General features: G+C 36.9%; 1 protein-coding gene across 5 annotated transcripts in view; it reads left to right on the top strand.

Annotated features, from left to right (window-relative positions):
- LOC113517875 (fatty-acid amide hydrolase 2-A-like) overlaps window positions 1–19,548 on the top strand; it is a 47,005-nt gene that overhangs the window by 10,735 nt on the left and 16,722 nt on the right. For 2 of the 5 annotated variants that reach the window (XM_052897554.1, XM_052897555.1), the window contains one exon: window positions 18,480–18,648. In XM_052897554.1, coding sequence (XP_052753514.1) covers window positions 18,481–18,648 — 168 coding nt within the window. In that variant the 5' untranslated portion in view covers window position 18,480. Of the gene's footprint in view, window positions 1–1,306; window positions 1,456–2,989; window positions 3,052–17,796; window positions 18,183–18,479; window positions 18,649–19,548 lie in introns of those variants that run through there. The other 3 variants (XM_052897553.1, XM_052897552.1, XM_052897556.1) reach the window with 3 other exon arrangements.

Raw genomic sequence — 19,548 nt, 5'->3', positions numbered from 1 at the left:
AATCTGCCTGCCAAACGTGACAACTACTGGCAAAGCCCATGGGGGCCCAAAATGGGGGAGGCTTATGTTCAGCAACGGATAGTTAACGGCTAATATAATGATCACTTGACCGTGATTTGATCACAGACCGAGATGATAAGCATCCTATCCCCTTTTCCATCCCTTATAGTTCGTGTATATTAAGTTTCATAGTAATCGATTAAGGAGCTAAGATATATTAAACTTACAAAGGACATAGGTATCCTCTAGAAGGGATTCCAAATTCTCACGGAAATAGCAGGCGGTGCTTCGGTGCCGGCGAAATTGCGGGCAACCAGCGCGTAAATAAACCAATGATGTAATTTGGGCACCATTCTAATACGCCATGCCCTATCTCTACGTGTCAAATTAAAATTTTCGTTTGATTTTATAGCGAAATTATAGTAACTAAGGACCAGTATAAACTAAATTTGTAATAGAACTTAAATTAGAACTAATTTAAATTTTATTCTTGGTTGTCCTTAGATAAATTTTTACTAAATTGTATCTTTAAAATTTACATCGATATTTTTTTTAGTATTATGTGTAACTGGCATAGATAGGTACTATCAGCTTGTCTTATTCATACCAATAAGAAGCTCGCTTACATGTTATGTTCTGGTTTGATGAAATAGTGGTTTTTGAGTGGCAGATGATGTTATTAATCTGGTTATTACATAAAAAAAAAAAAAAAAACTAAAAACGGCGCTAAAAACTAGCTGTTGTAGCCTTTTGGCTTTATTATGAAACTCTGGGAATCACACAGTATTATAATTTATAACTAGACTTATCGAACGAATCCAAACTCGACGGATTTATTATATGTAGTTCATGAGTTCCTATGGTGTAAATTCTAATTCTGGCGGAGCACCAGTGAAGGGTGATACATGAGAATGAAAACAGGCCAGTTAGCCCATCATGATGAACTCATCAGAAATTAACCATGACAGTTTCCAGGGGGAACTATAAGGAGGTGACCTGGTTGGGTATATTGCTAGCAATGGGATTTTAGTCTCCATTACTAACAATCCCTTTCTCCCCAGCGTATACCGTTAGCGCAGGGATTGTCATTCCATTATTATTCATTAAAAAAAACTGGTGTTCGGATCGCATATATCGATAGCGCAGGCGAGGTTACCGTTCTATCGTTACCCATTAAAATAAAACCCTCATGTAAATCAAATGCCTTATACCGACGCTACAAAAGCACTGTATCATTCAACTTAGTTTCCCTGTGAGTTTTCCAAGTTTTCCGACGTCATTTCATGTAAATACTACTGGTATGCACCTGTCCGCTCAGTTTACGATAGACCGACGTGTAAAACGCCCGTCGCTGGGCGACGTCGCGTTTAATTCCCCTATTTTACTGGCCTCAGGTGTTTCGTTTCTTTGAACAGTGTCAAGTGATTTTTCTTTGATTTGTTTTAAAAGTGACAAGTGAGTTTTTATTTTTTTATTTATTGTTTTATTTAATACAGAAAAAAATCAAAAATTAAGCAACGAAAGATAAAATTTATATATTTTCAATTTTTTTTATTTATTTGTCTATCCTATATATTAATTAATATAATAAAATAAAATTGTTAGAATTGTAGTAATTATAGATTATGTTTATACATGGGAGATAATTAATAAAAATTCATGTAAGCATCTTAATAAAAGCAATGGGAGATAAAACTTTTTTTTTTTTGGATTTTTCGTCTCTCTGTATGTTTATTCGGATTACTACACCAAATTCATTGCAATTCTTACATTCCTGAAGGTCTAACTTAATATCTAGTGTATGTTTTATTTTGCTACGTCATCTAGACGTAGCTTTTTTAATGGATGATGATAGAATGGTAACCCCGCCTGCGCTAACGGTATAGACTGGCGGAAGACCAGTAAGGAATGATAGGTGAGGATGAAAAGGTAGATCAGTGGTGAATACACCTGTAATTCAGCACGATGATTTCCAGGGGGAACCACGTAGAGGTCGAACTGCCAAAGTTTATTGCTAGCAATGGAACTGACAGTCCATATTACTAAAAAACTCTTTCCCTCTCTAAAAGTGGTTATCTACCTTCTAAATACAAGTGTACAAAGTTGCGAAGAAAAACTAGTTAAGTATGCAAATTCTATAGTACACAGTTACTCACGATTACCTATTGTGTACATTGAATTATGTACTTGGCGTGTTAACAAAGTTCATAATTTATTATTATATTTCATGTTTTGATAATGCTCGACTGATTATTTGAAATACTATTTAAATAATCTTTAAATTAACATAAGTAAACATATAAATTACGCACATTGGAAACGTGCTGTGATGGCAGTGTATTGCGTGCTTTTGTCGCGAGTTCGATTCTCGATAGAGATAAAAATAAAGACTGTACTCCATAAAAAAAAAAAAAAACTGTCTTCAGTTTTGGCAAAGCAAGTTATTTTAATTTTGAAACTAAACTTTTGAATCGATTTTGATAAAATTTCTACGGAACGAATCTGCAATTATATCCTTTCAGATGAAAAAAGAATTTTCCAAATCGGTTTAGAACTGACGGAGTTACGAGGTAATAAACATATAAAAAAATACAATCGAGTTAATAACCTCCTCTTCTTTTTAAAATCGGTAAAAAATTGGTATTCTTTCTATCTTAATAAAAGGGATAGAAAACAAAACAATAATTTTTTGAATTATTTTATTTATCTGTCTATTTGTTTGTGCTGGCATTATACAAAAATACACCGAATTGGATGCTGTTTTCACAGATGTACTTTTTAAGGTCTAACTTAAAATCTGGCATATATTTTATAGTGATAAGTAATCTAGAAATGGTTTAATCCATTAGTTTTTTAACTTGTAGCGGGCAATAAACTAGCTGGTAATAAAGCACTCCATTGCGTGCAAACAAGTTCCCGGGTTCGATTCTTGCTAAAGGCAAGTCAAGTTAATTATTTCAATTTGATTCATGTCTAGGTGTTTTGAAATTTGCCACCAGATAAAATGCCTGGCACGGAAATCCAAGTTCGTAGGAAAAGACGCTTCTGTCGGTAGGTACCTACATGAACGAGTATTGTTTGTTTGTTTATCTGCTTTTGTAACGTTGTCTTATTTTGAAAGAGTGTAGAGAGATGTTTGAGGCTTTTGTGTATTTGTCTGTTGCATACAAATGTTTCCACGTTGGTTTTCAGCTGATAAAAAATCTATTGATAAGCTTTTTAAATGTTAAATAGATTTTCACGCATTAAGGATACCATGGGAGTCACAGTGTGTCATGTTATATCTATGGTTTTTTTTATACGACTTAGAATGGCAAACAAGCTAACGACCCACCTGATGGAAAATGGTAACCGTCGCCTATAGACACGAGCGGTACCATGGACATAACAGAGTATACTGTTTCGCCCATGATACCCCCCATGCGTTGCCATTCCTGAGGACTCAGGTGTTATTTCTCTGTATCCTGTAAATTCACGCCATATCCCACCCTTCAAACCGAAACACAGCCATGCAAACAACTGCTTCACGGTTGAAACACGAATAGAACAGAGGTACCCAAACAATCGACTTTTGTACAAAGTCTCCCTCTGGATAGTACTAGATAGGTAAGAAGTAATAGTATTAAATTAGTAATAATTATCAAAGGACAAAGATCAAGGATAAAAGGTTCCTTCAGGGTCTGCAACATGTGTCTGATGCCTCTAGTATTGCAGGCGTTCATAGGTTACGATAACCGCTTACCATCAGGTAGGTGCTGCTTGTTTACCACCTCAACGGTATAAAAAAAACCAACTTTAAAAATAAGATTTTAAAATTGCAATATATTCTACATATTACGCGACATTTTTCTAATTTGTCTGTTTTGATGATTCTTTTTAAGTCGAAAAGGTTTCCTCTTGTATTCGTACGTACAATTAGTATAGATATTTACTTTTTTTTTTAAAAGAACACAATCTTAAATTGTAAGCATGTACCACCTTTAATAATATAGAGTTAATAAAACCGTAAAGTATAACTAGGCTTGACAGATATGTAGGTATGTGTGTACGTATGTAAAACCATAAACGTGTAATCAGCTATGTCGTGTTTATATAAATTTTAAGTTTATTAACAAAATTATTATTTGAAAGTGACATTGAGCTGTCTACATTTGTGTCTACATGCTGTGATTTAGAAACAAACATTTACCGGACTTAATTATCACTACTCACTACATAGTATAAAACAAAGTCGCTTCCCATCTGTCTGTCCCTATGTATGCTTAGATCTTTAAAACTACGCAACAGATATTGAAGCGGTTTTTTTTTAATAGATAGAGTGATTCAAGAGGAAGCTTTATATGTATAATACATGCGTAATATTGTAGAGAAACACTGATAATTTTAAACGTTTCTAATGTGATGTAATGAGCACCCGTGCGAAGCCAGGGCGGGTCGCTAGTTTTAATATAAAACAAAGTCGCTTCCCGTCTGTCTGTCCTTATGTATGCTTAGATCTTTAAAACTACGCAACGAATTTTGATGTGTCTTTTTTAATAGATAGTTATTCAAGAGGAAGGTTTATATGTATAATATATGCATAATATAGTAAAGGAACATTGATAATTTTAGAGGTTCCTAATATGATATTAGAAACATCACGTCATATTAGAAAATGTGATGTGATGTGCACCCGTGCGAATCCAGGGTGGGTCGCTAGTATATATGAAATAGTCCTATATATATTGGAATATATATATATATATATATATATATATATTCTAATTGTAATTAATACGATAAGATTAGTTTCTGTTTATCGTTATATCATTAAAATTTAACTATTAAAATAGATTATCAAGGTCTATTCAGACTCGATTAGAGTAACATTGGACTTTGAATTCAGATATCGATATTAAGTTTAAGATCAACTAAAAGCAAATTCAATAGCGGAAGATATCATATGAAACTCGTCTATTTCAGTACTTCAATTATAAAACTCGTCTATTTAAGTACTTCAGTTATAAAACTCGTCTATTTGAGTACTTCAGTTATGAAACTCGTCTATTTGAGTACTTCAGTTATAAAACTCGTCTGTTTGAGTACTTCAGTTATAAAACTCGTCTATTTGAGTAATTCAGTTATAAAACTCGTCTATTTGAGTACTTCAGTTATAAAACTCGTCTATTTGAGTACTTCAGTTATAAAACTCGTCTATTTGAGTACTTCAGTTATAAAACTCGTCTATTTGAGTACTTCAGTTATAAAACTCGTCTATTTGAGTACTTCAGTTATAAAACTCGTCTATTTGAGTACTTCAGTTATAAAACTCGTCTATTTGAGTACTTCAGTTATAAAACTCGTCTATTTGAGTACTTCAGTTATAAAACTCGTCTATTTGAGTACTTCAGTTATAAAACTCGTCTATTTGAGTACTTCAGTTATAAAACTCGTCTATTTGAGTACTTCAGTTATAAAACTCGTCTATTTGAGTACTTCAGTTATAAAACTCGTCTATTTGAGTACTTCAGTTATAAAACTCGTCTATTTGAGTACTTCAGTTATAAAACTCGTCTATTTGAGTACTTCAGTTCTAAAACTCGTCTGTTTGAGTACTTCAGTTATAAAACTCGTCTATTTGAGTACTTCAGTTATAAAACTCGTCTATTTGAGTACTTCAGTTCTAAAACTCGTCTGTTTGAGTACTTCAGTTATAAAACTCGTCTATTTGAGTACTTCAGTTATAAAACTCGTCTATTTCAGTACTTTAGTTTCTGTCGTGAAGCAGCTGTCCTTTTTTATGAGAACTCTGTCTACGCTAGCGGCATACGCTGGCGAGTCACCAGTGAGGGTTGATAGTTGACGATTAAAACAGGTCTGTTAGTCCATGATGATAGAGTTATAAATTTCAAAAGAATTAATCACGATAGTTTCGAGGAGGAGCTGAGTAGTAGTCGACCTGATGAGGTGTATTGCTAGCAATGGAGTTATTTTTATTTAATGGGTATTAATGGAATAATAGCCCCGCTTGCGCTAACGGTATATGCTGGCGGAGCACCAGTGAGGGATGATAGGTGAGGTTGAAGCAGGATGTAAGCAGGTCAGTTGGCCTATCGTGATGAATACTGTTGAAATTGTTAGCAATGGGGACTACCAGTCCCATTGCGAGTAATATACCCTGTCAGGTCAACCTCCGCGACCTCCACGTGGTGCCCCCTGGAAACCACCGTGCTGAATTCCAGGTGTATTTATCACGATGGGCTAAATGATATCCCTTTTTTTTCTCGCCTATCATCTCTCACTGGTTCAGCGTATACCGTCAGCGCAGGCCGGGATACTATTCCATTATAATCCATTAAAAGAATATCGTAGTAGTCATCAGGAACGGGAATGTACAAGGGTACCATGGATATTGCCGTATATTCAATAGTCAAGTTCAATAGCCTATAGAGATTCATCACTTTCCATCAGGTGAGCAGCTACTTTGTTTACCATTTTAAATATCATTAAGAGAAGTACTTTTTTTATAAAACTTATAATGGCAAACAAGCTGACGGCCCACCTGATGGAAAGTGGTAACCGTCGCCTATAGACATGAGTAGTACCATGAGCATAATATAGTATACTGTTTCGCCCATGATACCCCCCATACATTGCCATTCCTGAGGACTCAGGTATTATTCCTCTGTACCCTGTAAATTCACGCCATATCACATCCTTCAAACCGAAACACAGCTATGCAAACACAACTGCTTCACGGTAGAAACACGAATGGGACGATGGCGGCCAAGCAAAAGATTTTTGTATAAAGTCTCCCTCTGGTAATGTTTGTCATTTGTAATTTTTTTTTGTGCAATAAAGAAAAAAAAAATAAATTAATTTAAATATAATGTAACGAACCATAAAAATAATGCGTTTATGTTACTGCGCAGTTGAATAAAGCAGAGCCAGTCGGTTTTACATAAGTAGCTGATATATAAACGTGAGATTGTAATATGAATGGAAATGTTCACAAGAACGATGTTTTTTGCCTGATCAAAGAAATTATGGAACGACATACTTTTTTAATAGATAATTGAAATAAATAAATAAATAAGTGACATACGATCACATCAGTTGTTTTAATTCTCAAGCTACGAAACTGTGTGTTGTGAGAAACAAGCTGACGGCCCACCTGATGGAAAGTGGTAACCGTCGCCTATAGACATGAGCAGTACCATGGCCATAACAAAGTATACTGTTTCGCCCATGGTACACCCCATGCGTTGCCATTCCTGAGGGCTCAGGTGTACTTCCTCCGTACCCAATAAATTCACGCCATATCCCACCCTTCAAACCGAAGCACAGCCATACAAACACAGCTTCTTAACGGTTGAAACACGATAGGACAGAGGTACCGACTTTTGTTCAAAGTCTCCCTCTGCACTTCTTTACTATTCTTGCTGCTATTATAAACGCCTAAGATTGTGAGGATGTAAAAGATGGATGCTTGTTACTATTTTACGCTAAAACTACTGAACGGATTTGAATGGAATTTGGTACACGTGTAGGTACTTAGAATACCTTATATAACTATATTGCTTCAACAGGCAAAACAGGGGGGAAAGGGATTGTTAGCAATGGAGTTTGACAGCCCCATTGCTAGCAATATGCCCTATTAGGTCGCCCTCCACGTGGTTCCCCCTGGAAACCATCGTGAACAATTTTTGTTGAATTCGTCACGATGAGCCAACTGACCTGCTTCATCCTCACCTATCATCCTTCATTGGTGCCCCGCCAGCGTATCTCGATAGCGCAGGCGGGGTTACCATTCCATTATCAACCATTAAAAAAAAAAAACAGGCAACACCACGAGTTTTACAAATGTGACGGTTTCTTTATTTATTTGATACATCTTGGCGCCTTAACCGCTCAATTAATCATCATGTAATTTGATATAAACGAATTATTTGGGATGTAGAAGGACGTAAGCTACTATTTTTTTATGGATGATAATGGAACAGTAACTCCACCTGCGCTAATGGTACAATGGCGGGGTACCAGTGAGGGATGATAGGTGACGATAAAAGCAGGTCAGATGGCCTATCGTGACAAATTCGACAAGACTTAGTTACGATGGTTTTCAGAGGGAACCGCGTGGAGGTCGATCTGATAGGGTATATTGCTAGCAATGGGGCCGTAGGACCCTATTACCAACAATCCCTTTCCCCCCGGTAAGCTACTATTTGTCCTGGTCAAATAACGTTCGCCAGTTACGTGGACAAAGTCGCGGGTAAAAACTAGTATTATAGTATATTTTTGGACAGTCCGATAACGATATTGATGAGTAAAATGACATAATCATTAATTATCCGCATTACTTTATTATCACTGGTATCTGATAAGGAAATTTACATTCAATTATTTTTCTGTGTTAATAAAATTGAATGACATTAGACTTCGTATTTGTAATAGAGTAAAATCCATAATGTTATATAGAAGAAAAAAAAATGGCAGCCATGAAATTAGCTAATTTGTATGCGGCTTTCAAAAAGCATGCAAAGCGGGAGAATAGTAATTCGTATGTTTATATGTTTTTTTCTTGCACCCATGTTGCGTCATATTTTTGCTAATCTTGAACCGATTTTCCAAAATGAGGGTATGCGCAGAAGCACCAAAGTGACCGTCATAGCTTGAAGGATGAACAAGCTGAAGTGGTAATGGGCGGGTTACATAGCTCGAAGAACCGACAACCTATGTGGAAGAAAGATTCTTGTGTGGCGACCCCGTACAGGCAAACGCAGTGTGGGACGACCTTCCACTAGATGGATCGACGATCTCATATGCAAGGGTGGGATTTATTATTATCATCATTTCAGTTGTTAACTGTCCATAGGTAAACATTGGTCTCCGCCATGGGGGGGGGGGTAGTTACTACACCAGGCGGGATGGCAACCGCAATAAGACTATGGTTATGTTTTAAAACGAATACTGCTGCACCCATCTCTCGTTCATTAAGTTCCCTTAGTAGCGTCTTACGATAACCACGAAAAAGCAAACGGCGGCCTATTCTATGCGAAGGCCACACGGTAGGGTTCCCGATGTGGTCAGGGTATCTGGGATGGTGAATTTGCACGATATTCGGTGGCATAACACCTTAGACATTAGGAATGGCAACGTAGTATAGTGTTACGGATGCCACAGTGTATTCTGTCATGTCTACTACAGACGTTTAAACTGATCCAAATGTACAAATGAATGCGTATCTACTTTTATTGTAATTTCCAGTGCTGAGTTTGTTACAATCAGGGTTATGAAATATTTTTTTTTTTTACAACTTAGAATGGCAAACAAGCTGACGGCCCACCTGATGGAAAGTGGTAACCGTCGCCTGTAGACATGAGCAGTACCATGGACATAACAGAGTATACTGTTTCGCCCATGATACCCTCCCATGCGTTGCCATTCCTGAGGACTTAGGTGTTATTCCTCTGTACCCTGTAAATTCACGCCATATCCCACCCTCCAAACCGAAACACAGCCATGCAAACATAACTGCTTCGCGGTAGAAACACGAATGGGACAGAGGTACCCAAGCAATTGACTTTTCTACAAAGTCTCCCTCTGGTATGTAGACTAGAAGTGGCAAACACCTAGTTTCAGGAGTGAGAAGTGACTGTTAGTAATGAGAATTAGCAACTCCATTGCTAGCAATATACTCTATGGGTCGACCTCATCGCTGTTCCCTCTGTAAAATATCATGATTATTTTGTTTTAGAATTCATCACTATGTATCGACTGATCTGCTTCATCTTCAGCTTTCATCCCTCACTAGCGCGTCGTCAACGTATACCGTTGCCGCAGGCGGGGTAACCATTCCCAAAATCATCCGTTTAAAAAATCTACACCCATAAAAAATTGTTCAAGACCTTGTTACTTTTGTAGAGAAAAATCTATCAGTACTTTTACCGTTTGCACCTGTATAAAGTCTGACTGATATTGCAATACTGCATCTCGTTTCGAGTGCGGCGGTCTCGTTGGTACCTAAATGTTACGTCTAGCTGGGCCCAGGATGCTGACCCCGCATCGATTACCAGTCCCGTCTGCCTTTTAATACTATTGATACTATGTATTTTGTATTCTAGCCTATAAATATACCTATCATAAAAATCAATTCGTATTTAATTTTTATTTTATTAAAAAAATATTGTAATTATTTATTTAAAAAAGTAACTTAACGTTAACTTAACGTTTAAAATCGTTTAAAAATGTGTATATAATGTATATAAATTATATTTAATGTAAACTTGTAGTCATCATTATTAACATGTAGTTACATGTAGTTATCATTATATTGGCATGTACTGTAATTAATTTATAATCTTGTTTTTATTTTATACTAGCGGCCCGTCCCGGCGTCGCAAGGGTGGACGTTTTTAACATTTCCCTTCACCTTTCTGCTCCTATTGATCGTAGCGTGATGAAAAGTATACCATAACTTGCCCAGGAGTATGAAGAATAATTGTACCAAGTTTCGTTAAAATCCGTCGAGTAGTTTTTGTTTCTATAACTAACATACAGACAGACAGACAAAAATTTTACTGATTGCATTTTTGGCATCAGTATCGATCACTAATCACCCCCTGAAAGTTATTTTGGAAATATATTTCATGTACAGAATTGACCTCTCTACAGATTTATTATAAGTATAGATTTCAAATGTTTTTATTATCATTGTTATTATTTATTTTATTAATTTAATAAATTTATAATGTAAATATTGATTTGTATGACGAAAACGGTTACATTGATTAATAAAAAATACATTACATTGATTAATAATATAATAATAATATAAAAAGATACAATATCTAGAAATTAAAGAAGCCTAAATAAAGTTGTATGAGTAAATGCTATATCGCTAGGGACCACACACTCCTGTTATTTATGCGAACAACACATCTGCTTATATTTATCTGATTGCAAATGTATAACCAAAGTAAAAAAATGAAGTCACGTGGTGAGTGCTTTTTTACTCAATATATATTCATATATATAATATAAATGACAAACAAACTGACGGTTCATTTGATGGTATTGGTAACCATTGCTTATTTACATTAGAGACATTACAGAATACAATATGAAACCCATGGTGGCACTCAATCGTTGCCATTCATCAGAGTGGCAACAATTGAGTGTCACCATGAGTTGTTTTTTTTTAATAGACAGTAATGGAATAGTCACATATTTTTCTTCACATCTGCCCTTCATATGCTTTCTGTTTTTACCTAATGGTTAGCTGGTAGAGAATGGCATATGGCATTAAGCTCGCCATTTGTACAAAATTTTATTGTGCAATAAAGAATAAATAAATAAAATAGCATCCCCTTCCGCGCTAACGGTATACACTAACGAAGTGTCATTGAGAGATGATAGGTGGTTATGGGATTTAGAATGGCAAACAAGCTGACGGCCCACCTGATGTAAAGTGGTAACCGTTGCCTATAGACATGAGCAGTACCATGGACATAACAGAGTATACTGTTTCGCCCATGATACCCCCCATGCGTTGCTATTCCTGAGGACTAAGATGTTACTCGTATTACTCTGTACCCTGTAAATTCACGCCATATCCCACCCTTCAAACTGAAACACAGCCATGCAAACACAACTGCTTCACGGTTGAAACACGAATGGGACAGATGTGCCCAAGCAATCGACTTTCTTACAAAGTCTCCCTCTGGTAAGGTTAGTCAGTCCATCGTGATGGATATACCAGTAATTCAGCACGATGGTTTACAAGGGTTACGTGGAGGTCGACCGGGCATATTGCTATTAATAGGACTGGTAGTCCGCGTTACTAACACTCCCTTCTGCCCCGGACTAAGGTGTTATACCTCCGCACCTAGTAATTGAGTAATAAGCAAGCCGTCTGCAACTTTCTGGCAATTTTAGTTGTAGCTAGACATCTAGAAAACTAGTTATCCATTAGTCCTTATTTGTGTTTCGTTGATTACGTTAGAATGCAATTTCCCATATTATCTTATACGTTAATTGCGTATATTTTAAATTTATAACTAGTACATTAGTAACGTTTTTCTTAAACGGTTTTTTACGTTATTTGACGATAAAAATTATTTCTTTATTTTTTCAAGTTTATTCTTTCAGGACGGAAGAAAAATGTTTTTTTTAAATACTGGTAGAATACTCACTAATAGTACATTACTGCAGCGGCCAGCAACTGAGGCATTGATGGACGAACGTGCAAATGTGGGCCGAGGCGTAGCCGAGGCACACATACGTGAGTACATCAATGCCTAGTTGTGGCCAAGGCTTGTATAGTACTTTTCTCAAACAATGCGCGGAAATTAAAAACACAATTTTACTTTTTAACTTCAATGACGAATAACGAACAAACATTTTTCACGCGCCATAATGTTCCTTTGTTTTTTTTTTTTTCAATAAACAACTTTCTATTTGTAAGCCAGTTCGAATATTAAATAAAACCTTTTATTAGTTACCTCCTTGGTAGCTACGTTTTGAAGTAAAAGGTCATTCCATTTTTAAATTACAGGACAGATATGAGTTTACATAGTAATTTATCTGGCCGCAAAACACGACAGATATGGATTTTTATACAACTTTTGCCGGCCGCTGCCCGCATGTATATGGCCAGTACGGCAATTTTGATTTATCTCGAAGAAGATTGAAAATAATGCTCACATTTCCAAGCATGTTTGAAAAAAATATAATTGTGTATATTTTAGTGAGTATTCTACTAGTGAAATTAAATATTATTCCCAATAAATATTGATGAAATCATTTTAAAATTAAAACATCTAACCGTACAGTCGACGGGAAGCGACTTTGTTTTCTACTATGTCGAGATTATAACTGTTATCACAGTTTTGTTGTTACTATTTTAATAATAATAAGGAAATTATTTTTATATTAAAAACTTTATTAATTTTCTAGCAAATTTTATTGAAATTGTAATATTTTATTTCATAAAAAATCTTCATGTAGTTTTTTACACATAAATATTGGGTAAACGCATAAGGATCAAGCTCCCCCAAAAGTGTAAATATGTAATTTAAAAAAGCGAGTGTTAAGGGTTAATCACTTAAAGAGACTTTTGTTAAACTCTATTTAGACAATGTTTTAAATTACATTTTGTGGTAAGACTGTATGGTTTCACTTGTGGAATACTACCTTAAGGGGATGCTGATCATTTCTATTTTTGTTCTATGGTGTGATGATATATTTTTTTTTATACAACTTAGAATGGCAAACAAGCTGACGGCCCACCTGATGGAAAGTGGTAACCGTCGCCTATAGACATGAGCAGTACCATGGACATAACAGAGTATACTGTTTCGCCCATGATACCCCCCATGCGATGCCATTCCTGAGGACTCATATGTTATTCCTCTGTACCCTGTAAATTCACGCCATATCCCACCCTTCAAACCGAAACACAGCCATGCAATTTTTTTTATACCAATGAGGCGGCAATCAAGCATACGGCTCACCTGATGGTAAGTGGTTACCGTAGCCTATGAACACCTGCAATACCAGAGGTATTACGCGCGTTGCCGATCCTGAAGAAACCTCTTTACCCGTTAATTTGGATACATTATGGTAGTTAAGCGTACAACGTAATATTTGCCAATAAGAATAATATTTATTGATTTTTGTAATACACAGATCGGTTGGAAATACATAATATGAGTACACAAGTTATTAGCACGGAATCTCCGTACTTAAGTATGTATCTACCCTAATAACTAGAGTACATACACTAGAGTCTAGTTAATTGATTTATTTACGTCATATCCTTAAATTTATTCTTATACTTATAATAATTTATCTATGTACTCAATTTATGTATTTATTTAGCAAATATTGATTGTTTCAAATAATACAGCTATGGTGGCAAACAAGCATACGGCCCGTCTGATAGTAAACGGATTTACCGTGGCCTATGTACGCCTGTAACATCAGGGATGGCGGATGCTGTAAAATTTTTTCCAATAAAATAAATTGTAATTTCTTTTTTTTTATTTAATTTTTTTTAATAATCTTAAATTATGTAATTACTACAAACCCCAGGTTTTTTATTGCGTATATGTCATCAAGCTGATATGGTGAGTGTGAACAATGCAAGGACATCCCATTAACTCTATTTCTATTACAATAATAAGCTATTTGTTGACGTTTACTGTGATCGTCTAAGTGCCTACATACACGGAACATACCTTATTGTACCACATTTTTAGCAATAAACTTCATTCATTCATATAATCGTGTATTTTTTTTTATATTTACCATAATAATCATCGTCATCGTCATCATATCAACCACAACCGCAGTTAGGCTTTTGATGATGTTTTAAGAAGGACGCTGCTGCTCATTCTTCAACCATTAAGTTCCTTTTATGGCCTCTTACGACACCCACCAAAGGGAGACTTTGTACAAAAGTAGTTTGCTTAGCTACCTCTGTCCCATTCGTGTTTCTACCGTTGCAGTTGTATTACTGTTTCGCCCATGATACCCCTGATGCGTTGACTTTCCTGAGGATCATATCGTATTCCTCTGTACCCTGTAAGTTCACTGTCATATTCCACCCTTCAAACCGAAACACAGCTATATAAACACAACTGCTTCACGGTAGAAACACGAATGGGACAGAGGTGCCAAAGCAAACTATTTTTGTACAAAGTCTCCCTCTTTACTTCACTTACTCTCTACTTACTAATTTAAGTGAGGTACTTTGTTTTTCACTACCTTTTCTGAAAAGAAAATAAACCATTCATTCATTCATATCTTGATACACTATCTGTAAGTGGTCTACTCTAATAGTGTTCCCATTTTTAAACCAAGAGTACAAAGTAGCAGGCATAATCTAGTTTATTTATTTACTTGAATCTAGTTCGAACTAGATCGAATTAGCAATGAGGAGGTCCTGCTTAGGGTTAAGGAAAAAAGACAAATTATTAGAACTATTGAGGACAGAAGGGGAAAAATGTTGGGACACTTGATACGACACGACGAACTTATGAACATTATAATAGAAGGTAAGATAGAAGGAAGGAGGGGAAGAGGGAGACCGAGGCGTAGTTACATCAGGCAGATCAAGGAAGGAGTTGGTGTCGTGTCGTATCAAGAGGTGAAGAGACTCGCTGAAAATCGTAATGAGTAGCAAGAGCTCCACCGACAAGAGCGCAGCTCTTAAATAGGATAGATAGATAGTTCGAACTATAAAGGATATGAAAAAAATAATATGTCCAAAATCGATCCATCCTTTCTCAAGTGTTTACCTGTTCACGTTTATTTATATCGATTGTTTCGTAATGGTCTCAGAAGGCCTTATAAATCTCGTGCCACATCGCCAACTAGTGTACTGGGATAATCTCACTATTATACCTGACAGTCACGTATTACGTACGAGGCCTCCGCTGTTTTGTTAACAAACTTTACGATTTACATATTTTATTTGTTTTTATTAAGTGATTTTTAAAAGGAGAAGGCTATCGTATGTGTTATTTTGTTCTCGTATGATAAGAGATTATTTTGAATTTTTATATTTTGCACTTTATGGTATTAGTTTTACCGTTTTACTAACAATTCCTTCTCCCTCCCAACAATGAAATGTAAGCAAAGCTACTCGGTGGGAAATTAGTAAGAATTCTTTTTGTTATGGGTCATAATGGAATGGTAACCCCGCCTGCGCTATCGGTATACGCTGGCGGGGCACCAGTAAGGGATGATAGGTGACGATGAAAGCAGGTCAATTAGCCCATCGTGACGAATTCCACTAGAATAAACCGCGATGGTTTCCAGGGGGAACTGCGTGGTCGACCTGATAGGATGTATTGCTAGCAATGGGTCAGTTAGACTCCATTACTAACAATCCCTTTCTCCCAATTAGTGAGAGTTACCCATATATTTATTATTTATTTATTTATTTAACTCTTTATTGCACCATAAACAAAAATATACAACGACAATTGAACAATTCAAGTGAAATATAGTAACATAAATACAGATTGAAATATACACATAAAGGTACAAAAGGCGGTCTTATCGCTAGAGCAATCTCTTACAGACAACCTTTGGGTAAAGGAGAATAGATAGAAATAGGTAGGTGGTGGTGCAGGAGTGAATTAATAATTATTCATGCATAAAATACAAATTCACAAAAATATCGAATTCATATAATTTATTAAACTAATATACAAAATACATAAACATACACATATAAATACATATATAATACACAAAAGGAAATATGATTAATCTATTGAAAAAATTACAGAGGAATGAAAAAGAGTAACTACAGTGAAAGACAATATGATATATGTGCTTGACTGTACATTCTCCCTCTGGTATTGAGTGTAGGGTCTTGCAAATATTTGATTCTCCATCGAGTACTGCATACGTAATATTTACTGTCATTCCCCTGTGTGCCGTAGTTGTGTAATTCGTACTCGAGCGACGCCTAAAGTACGGAGCACGCAACACGGTCCACGGTGAGTCTAATAATGGTAATAATTTAAACTAACAAGTTTTCACCGCGGACGTATGAGTTTCATTACGCACTGTTACCATGACTTATTTATTTACACTTTATTGCGCCATTTATAAAAATCATAAATAAAGTAAATTTTAATAAAGGATAAGCAAGCTGAAGTGGCAATGGGCTGGTCACATAGCTCGAAGAACCGACAACCGATGGGGGTGAAAGGTTCTTGAGTGGCGACCACGTACGGGTAAACGTAGTGTAGGACGATCCCCCACTAGATGGAGTGACGACCTGAAATTCGTTGCAGGGAGTCAGTGGATGCAGGTGGCTCAGGACCGTTCTTTATGGCAGTCTATGGGGGAGGCTTTGTACAAAAGTCGATTGCTTGGGTACCTCTGTCCCATTCGTGTTTCTACTGTGAAGCAGTTGTGTTTGCATGGCTGTGTTTCGGTTTGAAGGGTGGGATATGACAGTAAATTAACAGGGTACAGAGGAATAACACCTGAGTCCTCAGGAATGTCAACGCATGAGGGGTATCGTGGGCGAACCAGTATACTGTAGTATGTTTAATGGTGATGGTTACCACTTTCCATCAGGTGGGCCGTTCTAAGTTGCATAAAAAAAGGTAACTACTGGTAAAGCCCTCCTTATGGGGGAGGCTTATGTCCAGCAGTGGACAGTTAACTGACATGATAATAAAAAAAGAGGACCTCTGTGATGTAGTTATTGACCACACCATCACCTTCGAATGATCGCGAGTTCAATCACCGCACAATACAAACATATTTATTCATGAGTATGTCTGTATGTATCGGTTTGTGTTTACTATGTATTTAAGTATGTCCACTTGTTTTATGGTTTCTTTTTATACAACTTAGAATGGCAAACAAGCTGACGGCCCACGTGATGAAAAGTGGTAACCTTCGCCTAGACATGAGCAGTACCATGGACATAACAGAGTATACTGTTTTGCCCATAATACCCCCATGCATCGCCAGTCCTGAGGACTCAGGTGTTATTCCTCTGTACCTTGTAAATTCACGCCATATCCCACCCATCAAACCGAAACACAGCCATGCAAACACAACTGCTTCACGGTAGAAACACGAATAGGTTTTATAAAATAAAAGTATTTTTCTTTAAAAAAAATAAGTCTATTTTGACGAAATTATATAGTATATGTCATAGTAGGAGAAAACTCTTTCAGTTGAATTAAAAACCATTAAAATGTGTTCAAAATTACCGGAGATACAAAAAATACAATCTGTTCGCGACATTATTTGTATATATCGTAATTTATAGTTGTTAAGTCCCTAGTTAATCGTTTCTGTATTCTGTTATTTTATATAGATTTACATAGATTTAAGATAGTGTAAGTTAAATAAAGTATTCCTTTGCGTGTTGTCGTTATTACCTACGAATAGAAATTGTAACAATAAATAGAATTAAGAAATTGTAAATTGAAATAAAATAAATAAATAGACGCTATAGAGTACCGATCTGAAGAGACACGCGTCTCGTTCATTTTCGCCCCGTCCCGCTCGCACAGATCGCTATCGCGAGTTGGAAACATTATCGTGCGAGCGGGCGGGTATAAAGATAGGCCGCCTCCCGTCGAGCGGCATTCGCTTCCGGGCAGCGACGCACTACACTCGAGAAGAAATAGGACAAGAAGAAAAAATACTCTCTTCAGACGGTACCGGAGGCTTCAGAATAGTAATCGCTGTGTTTCACTCCAGCCTGAACCAACGCCCCTACAGTCCACGCTCACCGAACGGCAGTCCACACCGTTCACAATCATTTTGATAACCGACGGGAAATTCATCGTCACTCTATTCCTCGCTCTATATATATATATATATATATATATATATATATATCGCTGTGCTTACTTTGATGCTATGTGAAATACGCCTGGTGGTATTATATCTTTTATTATTACTATCTTTTATTTAACAAACTATTAATTTTAATATATATTCTTTTCACATAGAATGCAAGTGGCGGTCCGATTGCTGGGCGTGCTGCTGCGACTTCTGAATTTGCTGCTGGCTCCGATTTTCTGGCTGAAGGCTCGGGACCGGCGACCACTACCGCCGGCGCCACCGCCGCTGCTGCTGCGGAGTGCAACCAGCCTTGCTGCTGCCATCAGACAGGGCGAAGTAAGTATTAATTGCAGCCCAACGTCGTGGAGGACCAGTTAACCAAGTCATCCCAAATTAAATTATTTGAAAATATTACCTATAACGCTATTTCTGTCATTGTAGACAAGCAGATGAAGGGTACATAAAGATAGTACTTGAATGGTGGGGAAAAAGGGATTGTTAGTAATGCGGACTACTACATTGCTAGCAATATACTCTGTCAGCTCGACCTAAATGTATCACCTGGAAACCATCGTGCTGAATTCTAGGGGTATTCATCGCGATGGACTAACTGACCTGCCTTTTCGGGGGAAGGGAATTGTTAATAATGAGATTTAACATTCCCATTGCTGGCAATACACCCTACCAGGTCGATCTCCACGCGGTTCTCCCTGGAAACCGTAGTGATTAATTCTTGTTCAAATCCTCACACGTCACTCTTCACTGGTACCCTGCCAGTGTATACCAATAGCGCAGGCGGGACTACCATTTCATATCTGCTGCTGATTTGCACCATCGTACAGCCCGCCATAAACTAAAATTTCATCCCAACCATCTGGACGAGTGGCGGTCCTCCACCGTGCGTTTTTCAAGGCACTTTCTCTCACGCAAAACCATTCTTTGGACTCAACTTCCAGCGGCAGTATTTCCGAACCGATACAACAACATAACCTTCAAGAAAAGAGCATATTCCTTTTTAAAAGGCCGGCAGTACACCTGCTATGCCGTAGGTGTTGTGGGTGACCATGGGCGGAGGTAGTCACTTACCATCAGGCGAGCCGCATGCTCGTTTGCCCCTGTGTTGTAAAAAAAAATCTTCAACAATTAAAAAAGACCTGCCTTTTTATTCTCACCTATTATCCCTGGTACCCTACCAACGTATAGCCTTAGCGCAGCGCGGTTTTACCATTCCATTGT

Source organism: Galleria mellonella, unplaced genomic scaffold (assembly GCF_026898425.1).
Source record: "Galleria mellonella isolate WM207_F2 unplaced genomic scaffold, CSIRO_AGI_GalMel_v1 utg37, whole genome shotgun sequence".
NCBI lineage: Eukaryota > Metazoa > Arthropoda > Insecta > Lepidoptera > Pyralidae > Galleria > Galleria mellonella.
Note: the sequence above shows the minus strand (reverse complement) of the source record. Positions and strands in the feature narration are given on the sequence as shown.